Source organism: Microtus ochrogaster, linkage group LG5, assembly GCF_000317375.1.
Source record: "Microtus ochrogaster isolate Prairie Vole_2 linkage group LG5, MicOch1.0, whole genome shotgun sequence".
Lineage (NCBI taxonomy): Eukaryota > Metazoa > Chordata > Mammalia > Rodentia > Cricetidae > Microtus > Microtus ochrogaster.
In genome coordinates this window covers 43,334,735-43,352,599 of record NC_022031.1, presented here as the reverse complement: position 1 = coordinate 43,352,599, position 17,865 = coordinate 43,334,735, and the positions used below count along the sequence as shown (strand labels likewise).

Sequence of the window (17,865 nt, the reverse complement as noted above, 5' to 3'; positions counted from 1 at the left end):
AGTTACTTTAGAGTTGACATTCTGGCTTTTTAAGTAGAATATTTGTGAACAGTATTAATATCTGTTCTTCATTTGTGAACTTGGTAAGAATTATCTTGTTCATATTTTTTTGTTGTTGCTTTGGGTGTCAGTATTATCTGTGATTCATTTGTGTTGATTCATTTAGTTGTATTTACTCACATTTCTCTGTACCAAGGCAAGGGTCAGTAAAGTTCTTAATGGGTTAGATAGGAAACAATTTGGGTTTCAGGACTATAAGCTCTCTGCCATAGGTACTCAACACTGCTGTATAGTGTGAAAGCAACAGTAGAAAATACACAAATAAATGAATGTAACTGTTTCCAATAGAACATGGTTTACAAACACAGGCTGTGGTCTAGGGTTGGCCTGCTGTGCCGTTCCTTCGATCCATTAGTATTATGTTCTGTGAATATGCCAGAGCTTGTCAATTACAGTACTTGTACTTGAGTCCATTTCGGATTCCTTGCCTCCCACGCCTAAGTTTTGAAGCATTTGTTACAATATTGCTTAAAAGTTATTTGAAATTCCCTTAAACTAACAAGTGTAAAGTAAGCAGTCATCTGCTGCAAAGGCTTCAGCCAGCGAGGACTGTTAGAGAAGAGTGTAATGGAGCTGAAGGTTAGCATCCATAGTGCCATTGTAGCGATTGCAATATTGTACATGTTAAACCTCTGTGTTTTTGGTGGTGCTGATATAGACAGGCCTGCTTGCTGCTAGTTGTTCAGAAGTACAGCATAAACCAGGCATTGTAACTAATCCTAGCACTGTTAGCAGAGGCAAGATTGCTACAAGATGTTTAATACTTCATATCTGTGCTTACTGCATCTCTTGATGTGTACTATGGAGTTCACATGATGAAATCATCCAACAATACCTTTTTCAGAATGCAGCCACACTGTCAAAGGACCCAAGGGCTAGGTATTAAAAGTCTGTCGAGAACCAAAGCAGCTTCCTCTTTTTTGTCTGAATTTTTATGGTCGTTATGCCTTTGCTTAATTAAGCTACTTTTCTCCTTGTATATGGCTGCCTAAGTCTGTTTCTGTGTAAGTACTTGGGCTAGTAATAGACCTTGACCCTGTTGGTTTAACATGGATTCCTTGTGTATCTCACATGAGTGTCATTTATGTAAAGTCCACGGCGTAGGTCATGGTCAAGAGTTAAGAAGGCTGGAGCCTTTAGCAGCTCCTGCTGCACAGCTCCAGGGCAGTGAGGGACTGAAGGATAATGGGTACATGTAGAGAAGCTGGAATCCGGTAGGCCAGATTCTCAGATGAAAAAGCTGCACCTCCTGGGAGCTCGGCATGTCTTCTATATACAGTTGAACAGGCTAGGCAGGAGTTTGCACAGATGAATAAAGAGGGGCTCAGTACAATTAGTAAAATTGTAGGGGAGCAGTCTTTTTTTGAACTTTTTTGAGAGGAGGAAACGGGAGGAGCTACACTGTGTATACTGTCAGCATTTGTACTCTATACCCGAGGAGAGCTGTGGCAGTCTCCATGAAACAGAGGCATTGTGGTGTTTTATATATATATATATATATATATATATATATATATATATATACACACACACACACACACACACACACACACACACACATACACTGATGTGGGAGTGTCATATATTAATCTGTTGATTTCATTGGTTAAGCAATAAAAAGAAACTGCTTGGCCGGGCGATGGTGGCGCATGCCTTTAATCCCAGCACTCGGGAGGCAGAGGCAGGTGGATCTCTGTGAGTTCGAGACCAGCCTGGTCTACAAGAGCTAGTTCCAGAACAGGCTCCAAAACCACAGAGAAACCTTGTCTCGAAAAACAAAACAAAACAAAAAAACAAACAAACAAAAAAAAAGAAACTGCTTGGCCTCATTAAAACATAGGTGGGAGGAGTAAACAGAATAGAATGCTGGGAGGAAGAGGAAGTAAGCTCAGAGAATCAACAGCTCTGCTCTCGGGGGCAGACACCTCAGAGAGACGCCATGCTCCGAGCTCCCAGGCAGACGCGATTCAGCTCCGACCCAGGATGGACGTAGGCTAGAATCTTCCCGGTAAGCACACCTTGGGGTGCAACACAGATGATTAGAAATGGGCTAAATTAATATGTGAGAATTAGCCTAGAAGAGGCTAGATAGAAATGGGCCAAGCAGTGTTTAAATGAATACAGTTTCCGTGTAATTATTTCGGGTAAAGCTAGCCTTGCGGGCAGTGGGGTGCTGGGGACGCAGCCCCGCCACTACTATTACTACAATATACAGTCCTAAACAATACACATTCATTGTGGTTCTATGTGTGTGTGTATACAGTCCCAAACAATACACATTCATTGTGGTTATATATATCAGTCCCAAACAATACACATTCATTTACTCTGGACTTCACTCAGTCTCCAAAGTCCCCATACTCACCATCCAGATGAAGATTGTGTTATTTATTGCACTCATAGATCGTATTTATCCTAAACCTTTCTTCATTCCTATTGTATGAATATACCTGGAGAATGATGTCTAATTACATACACATGACCATGTCTCACCTTTTGTGACCCATTGTTGGAGTAATGGTCCCATTATTGGTTTTTTTCTGAACATGTTTTTTTTTCCCCTCTCTGGAAATCAACCCTTTGTTCTGTGATATTGACAGACCCTAGAGCCAGTCTTAGGCTTGAAGTTTGATGTGTGTATTTCTTTGCTTTCTTGGTTGCAATAGTCTTCAGGTGTCTCCTGGATTATATGGATTGAATGGTGTCCATTGTTAGGTGATGTTTGTACGGGTAGAGATACTTCTGTTTTCTGGTAAGTTCTGTGCTATATATAATCACTGTGGCTTCCATAATGTCTGGTGTTAAGCGCAGGAAAATACTGTTTATCAGACTTTCTAGCAGCCAACTCTTAGTTGCTTTTTTTTTTATTTTTGGTTTTTAGAGACAGGGTTTTTCTCTAGCTTTGGAGCCTGTCCTGGAACTAGCTCTGTAGACCAGGCTGGCCTCGAACTCATAGAGATCCTCCTGCCTCTGCCTCCCGAGTGCTGGGATTAAAGATGTGCACTACCACTGCCCGGCTTATTAGTTGCTTTTTCTTAGTTCTTACTAGTTGTGGCTTATGGTATTTAATTTGAAGCTTGTGTATTAGTTTTGTTTATTGAGATAGGATCTCTGTAGTTCAGGCTACCCTTGAACTCATCAAAGTCTAGGCTGGGCTCAAACTCAATGGCATTTCTGCTCAGCTTCAAAAAGCTGGAACTATAGACACTGAGCTGTCACATCAGACAGGGAATATTGTGTTTTCTTGAAAGTCCCTTTTCTTTTGGGTAATGTGGAAAGGACATTTTCTCTTGCATATTGGTGCACAGACTCATTTTTCTTTCTATTATTATAGGGACAAACTGTGGGGTGTTTGTGTCTCCATCCTGGCTCTCCTCCCTCGAGTCCTCAGGTTGATGCTGCAGAGTCTGCGGGTGAACAGAGCTGCTCCCGAGGAGCTGCCTGTTGTGGGCCAGCTGCTCCGCCTGCTGCTTCAGCACGCTCCCCTTAGGACACACATGCTCGCCAATGCCATCCTAGTGCAGCAGATCATCAAGAATATCACGGTAGGCAGCACAAACCTAGTGCTTGTCCTTAATAGGGGAGGAGGCTTTGTGTGTGGTGGGTGAGGGGTGCTTTTGAGAGTGAGGTTCCTGTGTCCATCTGACTGTTTACCTTCCTTGTCTCTGATTCAGAACCAGTCTTTTAAAAATATAGACTGAAAGCACTCAAGAAGTTTGGTTTTTAGGCACTGGAAGCAGAGCTACCAGGGTTGTGAGACACTATTGAGTGGTTATGATGGCAGCTCTTCCCATTTTCTATAGTCAGACTTAGTCCTCTATCTATTGAGATTGGATTGATGTAGGTTTGGGTGACTTAGATGAGAATAGTCAACTCATTAGTGTATCTGACATTTATTAAGTGCTACCCAAATGTTTGGTATCATAAACCAATAAAAAGTGTATTGTTTTTGTTTTTAAAACAGGGTTTCTCTTTGTAACAGCCCTGGGTGTTCTAGAATTCACTTTGTAGACCAGGCTGGCCTTGAACTCACTGAAATCCGCCTGCCTCTGCCTCTGAGTGCTGGGAATAAAGGTGTGAGCCATAACACACTCAGCCAGTTTTTTAAGCTCTCAGGGACAATTTCATTAAAAGTTTGAGGAGAAAACAATTGCAGGCATAAGCTGTAAATCTTGGCAGCTCTGTGACAGAAGGGAAGAAAGTCCTGCCCTTTAGTTAAGGGTCTGAGAAAGCTGACAGATTGAGCCTTGAGGCACACATTGCAAGGGCGGGGGTGGGGGTGGGTAATAAGCTGTGATACAGCATCGGAGAGTGAGAAGGCCCAGCGTGCCATGGAGTGCACACCCAGGCTTTGGCCAGTACCAGAGAAAAGGGCAGTGATAGAAGGAAAAGGAGAATGAAGGCTTTACCACAGCCTCTTCACCTGGCTGTCAGGGTAGCTTTGTGCTAGAGGATCCCTTAGGAATTTGGCTTGAGTGTATGAGTGATTTAGGGTTTATTCACTGAAGTGTACGTCAGTGTCGTACATGTTAATAGGTACGTGCTTTGACTTTTCTAAGTCTTCATAGAAGCTGTGGACAATGTGCAGTGTGATAATTTAGACAAAACAGTAGAAGGCAAGAAAAGTCAGTAACTTGGATTAGTCAGCCTCCATAAAAGAGAAAGAAAAAGATTGTTAGTTGGCCCTGCAGGACTGATCTATTGACATTAGTGAGAAAATCAAGAAATCTAATGCTGTGGGGAAGGGATAAGGGTAGAGCTGGTTGGCTGTAAAAACTTGTATTAGTTTCCAGCATGTCCAGGAGGGAGCAGATTCAGTAAGAACTCATTACACTTAGGCCAGGCAGTGGTGGCGCACACCTTTAATCCCAGCACTTGGTAGGCAGAGGCAGGTGGATCTCTTGTGAGTTCGAGGCCAGCCTGGTCTACAAGAGCTAGTTCCAGGACAGGAACCAAAGTTGCAGTGAAACCCTGTCTTGAAAAAAAAAAAAAAGCTCATTACACTTATGGGCACATACTGTTTTTCTTTTCACACTGACCATATAAGAGACCCAATTTAAAATAAAAGACTCTTTGACAGTTTTCTATTATCATGAAGCACTGCGGCTGGGGTGACTCTCTGGCAATGGGAGTTTGATGGGGGGCATTTACATCTCAGTGGGTCAGGAAGTAGAAAGCTTGGGCCAGAAGTAGGCTCAGAGTAACTGAAGTTCTGAACTTCCAAGACAGCAACATTATGTGGGGACCAATTAGTGAAACACCTGAGCCATTTCATAATTTTAGACTGTAAGAGGAATTTTCACCAGCTGTAGCAACACCCAATAGTTGATTGTTTTGTAATTTCCTCTGGTTTATAGATGGAGGATCCATGAAAAGTGTGTTCAGGTAGTACAGTTACCAGGTTAAATGACCTTTTGTTTTCTTTGCAGACTTTGAAGAGTGGTACTGTTCAGGAGCAGTGGCTTACTGACTTACATTACTGCTTTAGCGTGTACATCAGTGGCCATCCCCAGGGGCCTAGTATATTGAATGCATTGTATTGAAGAAGCACCGTGGTACCTCCTGTTTGAAATTGTTCATGCACATCCATTTTATTTTGGAAAAGTCTGATGTAATGTTTGACATTAAAGCTAAACTTTACAAGAAGCTGTTCACGAACTCCCTTTGTACCAAAGTGGAAAAATCAGGCCTAAGAGTTCTTAGTGCGCTCTCATTGTCTGTCTGGAGTGCACAGCTTGCATTTCCTAAAAGCTGCATGTTTACAGGACATGATGATCTAGGGTGCCTTCATTCACTTAGCAGCAAATTAGCTGAATCTTTGTGAGCCATCCAGGTAAACCTGTTTTCATAATTTTGAATATAATCTACTAAACCAAAAGTCAAGGTCATTAATAAGATAAACCCTTGCTTCATGTTCTTTAGCGCTAGCACAGGAGTGGCTTGGCATCATTTGCGCCTGTGAAAGCCTATTATCACTTAGACTTTAAGCCAAGTATTCTTAGAGAGCTAGAATGTGGGTTACTTTTCTAAAAGAAATTAGTTGGGGAAAGACTGCTTTCTTCAGAAAGTTGTCAGAAGATGCAAAGCAGATGAGAGACCTTTGACTCACTCTGCTCTGAACCCTGCCCTACTGCTTTCTTGATACTGTGATATTATTGGTGCTACTCAGCAGTGAAGTGTTGGAGGAGGCTTCTTGTTGGTGCCTGCCGCCTGGCTAGCTTAGACCCGAAATAATCACACAGAAACACTATTATTTAAATCACTGCTTGGCCCATTAGCTCTAGCTTCTTTTGGCTAATTCTTACATATGAATTTGACCCATTTCTATTAATCTGTGTATCACCATGTGGGCTTTATAAAGCTCAGGCATCTGTCTCTGGTGGGGCTCCATTGCCTCTCTCTGACTCCTCCCTTTCTCCCAGCATTCAGCCTAGCTTTCCCCACCTAGTTCTGTTCTTCCCTGCCATAGGCTCAAAGCACTTCTTTATTCTTTAACCAATAAAAGCAACACATAGACAGATGGACCTCCCACACCGTTTCCCCTTTAAATGTAAACAAACCTTTAAAGACAATATTTGGGAAAGAGTGAGCACATGGCTGCAGCTTGTACCCTTCCAGGGCCAGTTTGGAAATTGACAACTGTAAGGATTAACAGAGTGTATTTTCAGCCTCCTGGGCAGTTTCTAAAGGCAAACACTAGACCATGATTTTGATTTAAAATGTGATGTTCATCACATTATGTTCCAGGAAATTAAGGAGTTAAAGGTGCTGGCTTTGGCACAGGTTTCCCATCTGAGAGCTTCTCTAGAGGGAAAAAACCAGGCCTGTGCCTAGCTGCCCGAAATCCCAACCAGCAGCGGCTCCCTGCAGGTGTTGTTGGTTACGCTGGTGATTGCCATCAGTTCTTCTTTCCAGCCTCCTGGAGGTGAGGCGCACAGCGAGGCACTCCGTACGAGCAGAGTCTGCTCTGGTGTACGCCAGGAGGAAACATTTGTCTTTGGAGTTGCTACCTCGTAATCCGGATAATAAAAGGCTCTAGGTATGGAAAGTGAAGTGTTCCCATGAGTAACAGCGGTTGATAGAGCAGAACTCCACACTGGTTCTGCTTTTCCCCCAGGGTCAAAGCTTTGGCTTGTTCTTTGACTGACTGGCTGGTTGCAGATTATAAGAAAACTTCTTTGATCTTCCAACATTGTCAAGATGTATAGATTGCAGACTGTGGACTGTTAAAAGCAAATGGATATTTATATTATTGATCTTAATGAAGAGAGAAGTTCTTTGTGCTGAGGAAAAAGGATTTGGAGTGGGGTTATCCCTGGACCCAAGGAAGGTGGTGAGCCTAGATGCAGATGACTGGTTCTCCCTCACCTCACTGTGGGTGTGTCTTCAAAACAGTGACCTGGCTTGTAAGTGAAAACTAGGTCTTGAGTGGGAAGGACATGCTAGTATGCCTATCTTTATGCCGTTCACATGGCACACGTCATTTATACATATCTTTGAATTCCTGTGCCAAATACTTTTGTAAGTCTAACAGAAAAATTAGTTTTGTTTGAAGGAATGACAGCAGGGCTTTTCTCCCCTCTTTAGAGGCTCTCAGTATGTGGCCTAGGCTAGCTTTGAACTCATAACCCTCCTGCCTCAATCTCCTGATAGTTGGAATTTCAGTACTACACCTGGCTGTCAATATTGGTTTCTTGGGTAACATTATTAGGCTGCAACAAAAACATTAGTTTTACACACCATAACAACTGACAGCCACAAAAATGGCAGGTGGGAAAAACTTGAAGATGTGTCTTACTCATAACATCATGTGAAAGATAAAAGTAAGTATGAAATATGGGCAGTTTGGGGGAAGGAACACAGGTTAATTTCCCTGAGTTTAAATTATTGCTTTTAGAACATGGGCACTGGAAACTGGTATCTTGAAATAAGTTGTCATCTATATTCTGCTCCAAAGGTGGAGGGATATATTGGGTTCCAATAGAGGACCATTACCAATAACCACATGATCCTTGGTCATTGCTCTTGCTAGTGGGAGCCCGATAAGGATATGGGCACAGGTAGCTATGCATCCGTACAGAACTAGGTTGAAACCCAGTGATGGTGTATGTGTGAAAGATTGCTGAGAGCAGATTGCTTATTTGGGTTTCATGCATGCCCAGCAATAGTCCAGGGAGCCTGCATCTTGGGATTTCCATCACTCTCTCCCTTTCTATGTGTAAAGCCTTAGGAGGGCACTTCCCGAATTGGAACAACAACATGTACATTGCCCAGCAAAATTTAAAAAAAAAAAAAATGAATAGCCCACTGAGCAAAATTTGAAAAACTTTAGCACCACTGAATTCTTAAAGCAAAAAGCAAACAACTCAGTAGAGTAATGCTTTTCTTTATGGTTCAACCACTTGATTCCATGTTTTAGGGCCTTCTATGTAAGTTCAATTCACTGAAATGATTGATAGACACGTTTTCCAGTTAAACCTTAGCATCTATCTGACAGGCTTTACTACTAAGTGTTTTGTGCTTAATGTGGGTGTGCTTGGGTCTAACAGCCTGTGTTGCCCCAAATTTGGGGCTATACAGATTGTTTTGTTTGATTTCAGACAAGTCAGAAATTTGGAAGACAAACACACTGCTTGTTCCATGAAGCCATTAAAAAGTCTAAAGTCTTTAAGCACCTCTAGGCTGCCAAACATCTTCATTTTTAAGGGCCAGTGGTGAATATGGATTTGAGGGGAATAATCTGATTGCCTACTTTGTATTTAATTATATCTAAATGCCATATATCTCATAGTTTGATATGACAGTTCTTATTTTGAAATATTTCCAGTCCAGTATAAGGACAGTCATGCCACACAACTGTGGCCCTTGATTCCTTTGAAAGTTTCCAGCTACCCCACCTGCTACTTTCTGATCAGCCTGCTTTGTGTTACATGAATTAGCCAACTCTTATTAAAGATTTTGCAGTAATTACTCTGCTTTTCCCCACCAAAAACTAAATGAACGGTAAAGTTCATGCTGACAGTCATTGTTCACCTTCTAGATACTCTCTGTTCTGCAGGATGGCCCTGCAGATTAGGGAGGGGGGAGTGTGTTGCCATGGCCACCTGTGAAGACAGGCCAGACCTGGCATTAGCTGCTGACAGCCCTGAACTTATCACCCACTCTTAATGCTGGCCTGAAGGAAGAGGCCCTGAGTAAAACTGCCATGTCTGGCGAGGGAAAAGAAGTCCCCTGTGCTGCTGCTGTGGGTGTAAGTGTGCTATTGAGCCTGACAGAATGCGCTCTAGTGGTGCGTGTGGCCTTCCATCTGTGGTGGTGGGGGGGTGAAGTCAAGGATTCTAACACACTCCTTTGAAGAATGTCTGTGAAGAATGCAATAAAAGATCAATAATAGATAGCTACCACTTATATTTCTGTTGGAGGTACTATTAATTGGTTTTTAGTTGTGAAAATCATTTGCCTCTTAACGATGTTTATTGTAGTAATCCATGAAAAGGGGGAAAGTCAAAGGGTCATGGGAAAACTCATCCAGTTCTCTCCGCACATGCCCAGCCAGTATGTGGCTGCCTTACCTGGACTGAGGTGCAGCACAGTGGGGCCTCTGGAAGGTTTGGGGGCGTGATGTACTTTCCCGTCTTGAGAGCAACCTGCAACCAACCAGCAAGGCACCTATGTGTTAATGATCCCTGTGACCTACCAAGTTCTGAGTTCTCACTGCGGTGAGGGCTTGCCAGTGCCTGCCCAGATAGTTAGGCACGTGTGGGAATACGGTTCAATATCCTTTATAAGTCTGGTACTAGAAACGCTTCAGATTTTGGAGTTGGTTTGTTTGGATATTTGCATGAACTTTTCTGGCTGAGTACCCCTAATCCAGTGGTTCAAAAGCTGAAATTATTCAGAATCAGAAACCTAATGATCACAGACATTGTAGGCTGGGAGCAGACAAGTCGAAATGCTGTTTAAACTGCAAGGGATGTTCCTAAAGGTGCCTGGTCTCTGTTTCTCTTTTGAGCAGCTATCCAAAGTGCAAGGATAACTGGACTGATTTATTCTGGGGGCCTTTTGTAGAGCTGGTAATATTTCAGATTACAGCCACTCATCTGTTCAGTTCTGCAGTGACTGGGTTGTGGGCCTTTGCATAGATGAGCAACACTGCTACCTCAGCCTAGAATGGCCAAAGGGACACAGGGTCTCAGGGCCCGGTGGGTTAATGTGAGGGGAGGGCCCAAGCAGACATCTGAGAGGTCTGAGTGGTGAGGCTTTTACTCTGGGAACTAAGAGGAGGGGCTCTGGCTGGAAGGAGGGCATTAAACTGATTAGTGAAAATTCTCCTGGTGACTGAAAATAAGACTTTTTTTTTTTTTAAACTCTGGATGGAGAGTTGTCCAGTTAATTCTTATTGCAGACTGGTGTGACACTCAGGATCCCGAGTGTTGGTTGCAGAGTACCCAGAATACTTACCATAGATCTGCCTGAGCACTGAGTGCCTTGCAGACTTTGTGGCTGACATGCCTTTGGGTGGACTTTTGGGTGTTCTGCTTACTGTGACGGACTTTGGGAACCTGTGTTCCACTTCTGTCCTCCAGACCTGAAGGAGCAGGGCTGTGCACACTTGGGTACATCTGAGCATGTCTCCGGCTCTGAGCTGCTTCACGTGCAGAAGACAAGCCAGGTGTTTCCTGAGCTGGTATCTGGTGGGGTCAGAGGACAGGCTGTCAGACCCTGCAGTGCTGACAGCTGAGGCAGTGGAACAAGCTCCCACCCCGGCTTCAGCACCCACACTGAGTAAGGTGTCACACATGAGCCAGGAGCTGGGTGTTTGGGAGGCTCTCCATGGCTGCTGGGATTCCCTGGGTGTTTGGGAGGCTCTCCATGGCTGCTGGCCCCTGGGTGTAAATGGGAAGTAGATGCTTACACTCCAGACAGCAGAACTGGTACAAGCAGAAATGGGGCATCTATGCCCAAAACATGTGGTCAAAGCACCATGAGCTTGGTTAGGGGAAGGATCTACGGCTGAGCCATGCTGTAGGAGCCAACAGTGTTGACCATGGAATATTCCAGTCACCATCCTAGGGCTTGAGTCCTGGGAAGGTACATTTTAGGACATTTGTAATGACTAAGCATCTTGGGAAGGTGACGCCAAACCCAGAATTTTGTAGCCTTGCACTGCTAATGGGTCTGCCCACTCATGATGGCACACATGGACATAAACACCTCAGATATAGTCAAGTCTTAACTGTTAATAAAAATAACAATTTTAAGACTCCTTTTGGGGGTAGGGGCTAAGGTCGCATCTTCTCACTCCATCCCTGTCTTCTGGCTCTTTCCTGGACACATTCCCTACAAAGACAGCCAGGATTTCATGAACAAGAGTGTCAAGTCCTGTCCCCTTATCCCCTTCATTGTTCTTTGGGCTTTGTGCCAGACACTGTCCGAGGACAGGCAGTACTTTGGGTTTCTGTAGATAAGCGGAGAACAGCTGAAACAGAATCACTCAGTGTGCTTTCCCACGGGCCCTTTGAGCACTGATGTCCCATCTCAGGTCGGCACAATGGTGGAGCCCAAGCAAACCTGCATAATCACCTGCCCAGGTGGGCATGCGCTGGGAGTCCCCGTTCCTGAGGGAATGACTGGGCTCATTTACTCTGGACACTTGGTGACAGAATCTGTCAACCTTGGACTCTTCAAAGGGACCCAAGTAGACAGTCTGAGGAGAGACCTTTCAGCTAGGGAACAGCTGTGGCCTGAAAGGGTAAGCCTTGCTGTTTTCAGTAAAGATGCTTAAAGCAAAGTTTCCTTGGCTGCTAGCCAGTGCATGTGCTGGCATGATTTCCCAAGTGGAGAAATAGTAGCTATTCTCACCTGTGACTTGGCATGGGGGTGACCATCTTAAAGTCAGTTCTCGTGCCTTCTAGCTCTGGAATGTTGGTAAGCCAACAAATCTTGTGCCTCAGTTTCCTGATTTGTGGGATGAGGTGAGGACAGATCTACCTCACCGTGGTTTGAGGATTTGGCCCAGTAAATGCTGACTGCTATTGGCAATGGCAGTGACAGCAGCAGCTGATGTAGAACTGTTCCCTGACGTGTACCACCGCTTCTCCAACTCAGAGAGGAGCACAAGTCTCCGCTGCCTACCACCATTATCATAATCGCAGCAAACACACTAGTGATGAAGGGCCTAGGATGTGGGCCAGTCACAGTCAAGTGCTACTATAGGCACAAGTCATTTTCCTGAGCGTTTGTGTCCTTGTCTGAATGGCCTCCTTGGGGTGACTGGAGCCACGGGAGCTCACACATTATTCAAAGCCTGGACGAGCACAAGTGAGAAGGCCTGGCTCTGGGTTGTGTCGTCTTCGGCAGGGTGTTCCCGGAGGCCTTTCTCTCTGTTGGCTGCTGTGCTCCCTGCTAGTACTGTTTTTCTGCCCCCTCTTCTGATGGGCTGTGACACACTACATATGCAGTTCCCAGTGACTTGCTGTACCGTCTCCCCAGCATTAGAGACCACGTAACTCCTGTGTTGTCACCAAGGACAGTTTCACTTGGATAGTGGAGACTCAGTGTGAAGGAGACCGATACAGGAAAATCTGCCCCTACCCTAGAGGTAATCAGGCTCCGCACGTCCCAGTCCTATGACATAGCCTCCACCCCAGATTTTAGGCCCCAGCTCAGTCTGTGTGTGATGGTGGTTCAAATAGGTGCATAGATTTCAGCATAATGATCTTGTATATCTAAGCACTGGTTTAGATATTTGTAGTATGACAAATTCCTGGATTAGAGATTAAAAAAAAATACTTTGTGATATGACGGGACAGGTAAAGGCACCTGTTACCAAGCCCAATGTCCTTCCTGTGTTTAATTCCTGGGACCCACATGATAGGAGAGAACCAGTTCCTGCAAGTTGTCCTTTGATCTACACACACACACGGTAAACATTAAAATATTCTTAAAAAAAAAAAGATTCTGGGGCTGAAGAGATGGCTCAGTGGTTAAGAGCACTGACTGCTCTTCCAAAGGACCTGGGTTCAATTTCTAGCACACATGGCTCACAACTGTCTATAACTCCAGTTCCAGGGAAACCAATAACCTCACACAGACATACATGCAGGCAAAACACCAATGCACATAAAATAAAAATAAATAAATTAAAAAAAATAAAAAAGATCCTATATATGATGCACCAGAGTTTACAAAGCATGCAGCAGTCTCATGTACCAGAATTGATAAATCCCACTTTACAAACAGGAAAACTGAGGGTCAAGGGAGGCCCAGGGATTTGCTTAAAGTTAGGTCGCTGTCAGAACCGCAGCGGAAAACTGGGCTTGTTCTGTACTGCCCTGTCCTCAGCACGTACCTCTACAGAAAAATCTTCCATTTTACTTAAACCATGTGAAGTGCTGGGAGGGAGAAGTATACATCCATGGGAAGAAGGCTCCATCCAGTTGCCTTTATCCCGAACACAGCTCACCAGAACACAGAAGACAGCACAGGACGTAACAACAGCAGGCCTGTGGCGGACTGCAGTCCCTGGCCCTCTTACCTTCGCCAAGCTCGCTGGATGACTGCTGCGGCCTTGTTCTTTCTGCGGAATAGCTCTTTCCTACTCCGCTCCCTCTGGATTATCTGCAGGCGCTGCTCTACAGGGAGAAGGTGGATATTCACACTCTGTCCAGGAGGGGGTCCATGGACCACATCTCTCTCTGGAGATGCTCGGGCATCCTCATACAGCTTCTTGCATCCTGACCTCAACTCTTCTGTACGGAGTGGCAGATCTGAGGAGACCCCTCCTACAAGCTTGTCCGGGGTCACCTTGTTTCTTGGTGTGCGGTGATGGAGAGGGCTCTGTTCAGTACAGGCAACGTCCCTCCTGGCACTGCCAGGCCGGCTGGACCCAGCTGGGGAGCACCTGTCTCTGAGCTGGTGGGTGTGCCTTTTCTGGGAAGCACCTCTGGGCCTGGGTGCCCTGTCCTGCCTCCTGCTTGCCTTCCTGGGGCTTTCCTGCTGGGACGCACTTGCAGGGCTGGAGTCCTCTCCTTTCTCAGCAGGCTGGGCTGACCCAAAGGACAAGGGCTGCCTGGCCCTGCTTGGTCCCTCCATGCATTGGTGCTCGCCATTGGTCTCACCTCTGCACTTCTCCACAGAGGATGCTCCCTGATGCCTGGCGCCATCACCACCTTCACGGGATCTGAGGTGCACATAGGTAGAGAGGCCTCTGCAGTGTTCCCTGGGTGTTTCTTGGGTAGACAAGGAAAAAGTAGAATAACAATCAGTGTCTAGTACTTTCAGGTGAGGACTGTTGTGTTCATCTGTTCACAAGATAGATGCAGACACTTCCAGTAGCATCACAGTAACCATGGCAATGTAACAGTAACACAATAACACAGAACAAAACTCATTTTTTCCCCAGCAATCTGATGAGTTAGGCAGCCAGAAAGCATTCTGTTTCTCTCTAGAAATACCCATTAAAATAGCAGGAACATCCTTTTAAATGTACCCTGTTGCTTTCAAAATAATAAAGGGATTCTGGATGCAGAAAAGAAAATTTGAAAGGCAGAGTGATGAGGGCGTGAACTGAATCCACCAGTGTCCGCTGTCCAGCAGTGGGGCAGGTCAGGGGTGGCCGTATTAGACACTTGGTTGCAGGTAGAATGTGAACTGGAGTGGAGACCCTGCAAAGCAGCCGGAGGCTCCCGAAAGACACAAGCCGCATTACAGTGTGCTTGCCAGCACCAGGAGATGAAGACCATGTGTCTCTACCTAGACTCTGCATGGGTGGAGTCTCCCTTGTGAACTTGAACCCAGTTTTTTTTTTTAATATTTATTTATTTATTATGTATACAATATTGTGTCTGTCTGTATGCCTGCAGGCCAGAAGAGGGCACCAGACCTCATTACAGATGGTTGTGAGCCACCATGTGATTGCTGGGAATTGAACTCAGGACCTTTGGAAGAACAAGCAATGCTCTTAACCACTGAGCCATCTCTCCAGCCCCCTTGAACCCAGTTTTGTATTCCATGTGGGTTCAGTGTGTATTTCTTAACCTTAGGACACATTAATATACAAACTGTTCTTAGGGTGAGGTATCCCAGGATGGCCCACAAAAAGCATAGGCAATATTGTTTTTGTGTGTCATGTCCTCAACTAAACGTATGCAGGGGGGTCTTCTGAAGATTATCACGGTCCAAAATTATAAAGGGCACAAGGGCAGAGTCTGCCTTGAATGACAGTTAATGTACAACATGGAGGGAGTAGGTCTCCCAGAAGTTTGGTGAACATACATGAGATTAAAAATATGCAAAAAGATATGTCTGAAAAAAGTGGATGAAACACAGAACAAAAAACCCAATTCAATGAAGACAGCACCAATGTAAACATCAGGCAGGAACTTGTGCTTCTGGGGAGGCAGAGTTGACACATGCCTCCACGGAGGATGGTGGAGATGTAGAACAAAAGGGTACCATCCATAGGACGTGCTGAGGAGCCAGCAACAGACACAGGAAGAACTGAGACTCAGGTGGTTCTGGTGAGGAAGGCCTGTACAGATCCCAAGGTCTGACGGTCAATTTTTCAGCCTAGAACCTGCTACTGGTTTGGGGCTGGGACCCTGAACAGCCCAAGGAGACAAGGTGAACTGGCAGTAGCTTAACAGCCGCCACAGCTCAGCTCTGGGGCGGGATCACAGGAATCCCTTGAATCGCTGGCCCTCCCCTCCCACTGTCAGTCTTTACTATCAGCCTAGGTTTCCAGTTGTAATGTCAGTGTTCCCTTCTCAGCTGGAAATGTAGAGGCTCATGAGCCAAGTCAGCAGAGCAGTAGATGTGATTACATGTTATAAACATTATCAGGTATCATATCTGTGAGACTATCTATTGTGCTTTGAAAAAGAATGTCCCCCATAGACGCAGTTTGGGAGAGGTTAGGAGATGTGGCCTTGTTGGAGAAGGTATGTCACTGAAGGTGGGTTCTGAGGTTTCAAAAGACCACAGTAATCCCAGTTAGTGCTCTCTATCTCTCTCTCTCTGTCTCTGTCTCTCTGTCTCTCTCTCTCTGTCTCTCTCCCCCCCCCCTAGCACCATGCATGTCTGCCCGCCCGCTGTCATGCTCCCCGTCATGAGGGCATGGACTTGCCCTCTGAAACTTAAGCTCCAATAAACTCTATACATTGCCTTGGTCATGCTGTCTATTCACAGCAACAGGAAAGTAACTAAGACATATATTCAGATAATGTTTCCAGAAATGGGTTTTAAAATAAGTGTAATTTAAAAAATTATTACACTTAGTGAGTGTGTGTGTGTGAGGACAATTTGCAGAACTTCATTTTTCCTTCTACCATGTGGGTTCTGGAGCTTGAACTCAGGCTTGACAGCAAGTACTTTAGCCCACTGATCCACCTCTCCAGACAAACTATTCTTAGTGTAAAAGAATATGGTATTTGTTATAGAGGGTTTTGTGTGTGTGTGGTGCATGTACACACATGCATGTTTCTCCTATATCTATTCAATTGTGCAAAGTAAACACAGTAAATATAACCCAGGAATAAAAGCACATTTTTCCACGGGGTGAGGTGGGAATGGCCCCCGTGGATGGGTACTACTGCTAGCCTGTTAGCACTGTGAGGGACATGGGCAGCTGGAGAGCCGCTGGGACAACTCCCGCTGCTCACTGCTGGAGAGGGAAACGGCACAGCCACTTGAAGGGAGAGTGGCGGCTTCTCACAAAGCCAGCATGTGTTCCCCATTGCTGCTGGCTAGCTGCCTCACCTCCGCCCTCTGCACAGACCAAGCTCCCTCACACCTACCATCATCACTGCCTTTGCGGGGCCTGACACACACGTAGGTACAGAGCACTCCTACCAGATTCCCAGGGAAGATAAAGCAAATTTGGTATTTACCCAAGTAAGAACTCTCTCCACCTCCCCTAGGCAGCTCTACTCTTGTGGCATTCTCCTACTCTCCCAGCCGCCACCACTGCCTGAGTACCGACCCATCTGGTCCCTCTGAACCCTCCACTCAGACACAGTCATCTTTCTGATAATCATGACTGCTTCCATCCCCACAGCCTGCATCTGCAGTGCTGTGGAATGGCCTTAATCTACACGGCCTACCACATGGTGCTCATTACTTCTACACAAGGCATTATCTTCCCTTGTTACTTTAAGTTTATTTTACAATTTTTAAATTTGAGACAGGCCGGCCTTGAACTCTTGGTGATCCCTTCTGCCTCAGTTTATAATGCTGGGATTTCAGAGGTGAATCACTGCACCCTACTCCCGATGTGGGAGGGTCTTCTTTCCATCTGTTGCTTTCATTGGTTAATTAATAAAGAAAACTGCTTGGCCTGATAGGGCAGAATTTAGATAGGCGGAGTAGACCGAACAGAATGCTGGGAAGAAGGGAAGTGAGCCAGACGCCGCTGTGCCTCTCCTCTCCAGGGCAGCTGCCATGGAGCCAGCCGCCAGGTCAGACATGCTGAATATTTCCCGGTAAGCCACCAGCTCGAGATGCTACAAGATTATTAGAAATGGGTCAATCAGAAGGATATAATATTACCTAAGCAAATAAAAATAAATGACAAAGACATCTCACTGCCTGGACAGTCACCCAAAGTTCCTCTGTACCGTTGGGGCATCCATCTTCGGCCTACAGGCCCATAGTTTCCAGTAGACATTTTCATCAAACAGGAAATTCCAAAGACAGTTCAGTCACTTTCTGCTGTATCCTGCAGAATGTCTCGCAGACTCTCATGAATCAGGAACCCCGAAAGACCATCTCATCTTTAGGCAAGTTCAGCAGTCCTTTCTCTGTGAG

General features: G+C 45.3%; 2 protein-coding genes across 3 annotated transcripts in view; one reads left to right on the top strand and one right to left on the bottom strand.

The window, feature by feature from the left end:
• Tex10 (testis expressed 10) overlaps positions 1–5,707 on the top strand; it is a 40,693-nt gene extending 34,986 nt beyond the window's left edge. For both annotated transcript variants that reach the window (XM_005362165.2, XM_026786765.1), the window contains 2 exons: positions 3,395–3,605; positions 5,490–5,707. In XM_005362165.2, coding sequence (XP_005362222.1) covers positions 3,395–3,605; positions 5,490–5,603 — 325 coding nt within the window. In that variant the 3' untranslated portion in view covers positions 5,604–5,707. The remainder of the gene's footprint in view (positions 1–3,394; positions 3,606–5,489) is intronic.
• Positions 5,708–6,584: 877 nt separating this feature from the next.
• Invs (inversin) overlaps positions 6,585–17,865 on the bottom strand; it is a 126,388-nt gene continuing 115,107 nt past the window's right edge. Inside the window, exons 14-17 of the mRNA XM_005362163.3 lie at positions 13,598–14,291; positions 10,522–10,751; positions 9,633–9,707; positions 6,585–7,283 (exon numbers count right to left, since the gene is read on the bottom strand). Coding sequence (XP_005362220.1) covers positions 7,180–7,283; positions 9,633–9,707; positions 10,522–10,751; positions 13,598–14,291 — 1,103 coding nt within the window. The 3' untranslated portion in view covers positions 6,585–7,179. The remainder of the gene's footprint in view (positions 7,284–9,632; positions 9,708–10,521; positions 10,752–13,597; positions 14,292–17,865) is intronic.